This window comes from Salvelinus sp. IW2-2015, unplaced genomic scaffold (genome assembly GCF_002910315.2).
Source record: "Salvelinus sp. IW2-2015 unplaced genomic scaffold, ASM291031v2 Un_scaffold5181, whole genome shotgun sequence".
NCBI classification, from domain to species: domain Eukaryota; kingdom Metazoa; phylum Chordata; class Actinopteri; order Salmoniformes; family Salmonidae; genus Salvelinus; species Salvelinus sp. IW2-2015.
The window spans coordinates 1-2457 of NW_019946447.1; the positions used below are offsets into that span (position 1 = coordinate 1).

Below are 2457 nucleotides of genomic sequence, written 5' to 3' on the forward strand. Positions count from 1 at the left end.
AACTCTTATGAAAGGGTTCTTTAATAGAACCTTAGGAAAAGGGGGTTCTTTTATAGAACCTTTAGGAAAGGGTTTCTTTATAGAACCTTAGGAAGGTCTAGGGTTCTTTATAGCACCAAAAAGGGTTCTGCTATGGATAGAAGCCAAAGAACCCTTATTTGGCACTATATAAACCATTTGTTTTTAGTGTGTGCCTGCGTAGCACTCCCACAGAGTGTAATGTTGCCCTGTGATTGGTCTGTATTACAGGAGCTGGTGGACTACCTGCGTAGCCACTCCCACAGTGCGGTGTACGCCTCGGCCATGTCTCCTCCCGTCACAGAACAGATTCTGAGAGCCATGAAATGCATCATGGGGCTGGATGGAACCACCGTGGGTAAGCTCCCAGAACCTCCCTTTAGTCCCTCAGCTCTTATCATGTGTCCAACAAATGTTCCCAGCTTTCTCTCTCTCTGTCTCTCTCTCTCTGTGTGTCTGTCTCTCTCTCTCTCTCTCTCTCTCTCTCTCTCTCTCTGTGTCTGTCTCTCTACATTCAAATTCCTTTATTATGTCATAGCTTGCAATAATGATTATTTTGAGGAAAATGTTGCTTCTAATGTCGTTACTATGATATAATTGACTCGATAACGKTATGGRAAAMAWTATTATTGTATAAATATGGCAACTCCTCTCTTGCTGTGAACAAAAATAAATTGGTGCTTAGTTTTCAGGCCTTTTGGCAGGTTTTGTGTTGTCATTGAGCTAGAAAATTTAGCTTGACCTGGCAACCCTGAGGCCAAGCTCTGAAAGGTAGAATGCTTTCGTGGTGTGTGTAGTAGATATAAATAAAATGTCCGAGTCAAGGCTTTACATGATTCACTGGTGACTAACCCTCTGTCCTCTGGCCCTGGAGGCTCTRAGAGGTAGGAGGAGGGATACTTGGTGTCTGACGTAGCCCAGGAAAACAGCTGTTTGTTGGGAAGGATATAAGCTCTGACCTGCCTGTCAGTTATGTACTCTTCCAACGCACCAGGGAATGGTGAAGTCAGACATCTCCACACTAAAGGTTAAAGTTTACACAGCTTTGGGGTGAGAGGTCACGTTATGAATACAAATACTGGAAAGGGTATGCAAAATATGTCTATCTCTCTCGCTCTGATTTAGAAGAGTTGGGTGTAAATGCGGAAGACACATTTCAGTCGAATAGAAGAGCAGAGCGAGAGCGAGAGAGTAGAGAGAGAGACGAGAGAGAGGAGAGAGAGAGAGAGAGAGAGAGAGAGAGAGAGAGAGAGAGAGAGAGAGAGAGAGAGAGAGAGAGAGAGAGAGAGAGAGAGAGAGAGAGAGAGAGAGAGAGAGAGAGAGAGAGAGAGAGAGAGAGAGCTTCAGTAATCACCGCCTATGAAGGCTGGAAGTCCAGGGTGGGAGGGGCCTGAGGAACAAATGGGTGGAGACTCCAGGAGACTTCCCACTACACTAAACTATCATTTACACTATCACTACACTATCACTAACCTTCACTACCAACTACAGTATCACTACACGATAATATAACTACACTATCACTAAATATCACTACACTAAACTATCACTAAACTATCACTACACTACCACTAACACTACCACTACACTAAACTATCACTACACTATAACTACAGTCTCACTACAATATCACTATCACTGCGCTAAACTATCACTTCACTACACTATCACTACACTATCACAAACACTATCAACAACACTATCACTACACTATCACTACACTATCACTATCACAACACTATCACTTACACACTATCACTACACTATCACTAAACTATCACTACAACTATCACTACACTATCAACTACACTATCACAACCACTATCACTAAACATCACTACACTATCACTAACACTAAAACTATCACTAACTATCACTACACTATCACTACACACTATCACTACACTATCACTACACTATCACTCACTATCACTACAACTATCACTACACTATCACCAACACTATCACTACACTATCCTAAACTATCACTACACTATCACTACACTATCACTAACACTATCACTAAACTATCACTACACTACCACTACATCTACACTACACTAAACTATCACTAACTATCACTAACTCTACCATCTACACTATCAACTACACTAAACTATCACTAAACTAATCACTACACTATCACTACACTATCACTACACTAAACTATCACTACACTATAACTACACTAATCACTACACTACCACATACACTATCACTACACTAAACTATCAACTACACTATCACTACACTATCACCACACTAATCCACTGCACTATCACTACACTATCACTATCACTATCACCGCACTATCACTGCACTATCACTACACTATCACTATCACGCACTATCACTACACTATCACTACACTATCACTATCACCACACTATCACTGCACATCACTGCACTATCACTACACTATCACTACACTATCACTAT

The 2457-nt window shown here is 41.2% G+C and overlaps 1 protein-coding gene across 1 annotated transcript in view; it reads left to right on the plus strand.

Annotated features, from left to right (window-relative positions):
- The first annotated feature begins 187 nt into the window (after window positions 1-187).
- LOC112078042 (serine palmitoyltransferase 3-like) overlaps window positions 188-2457 on the plus strand; it is an 8401-nt gene continuing 6131 nt past the window's right edge. Inside the window, exon 1 of the mRNA XM_024144403.2 lies at window positions 188-376. Coding sequence (XP_024000171.1) covers window positions 220-376 — 157 coding nt within the window. The 5' untranslated portion in view covers window positions 188-219. The remainder of the gene's footprint in view (window positions 377-2457) is intronic.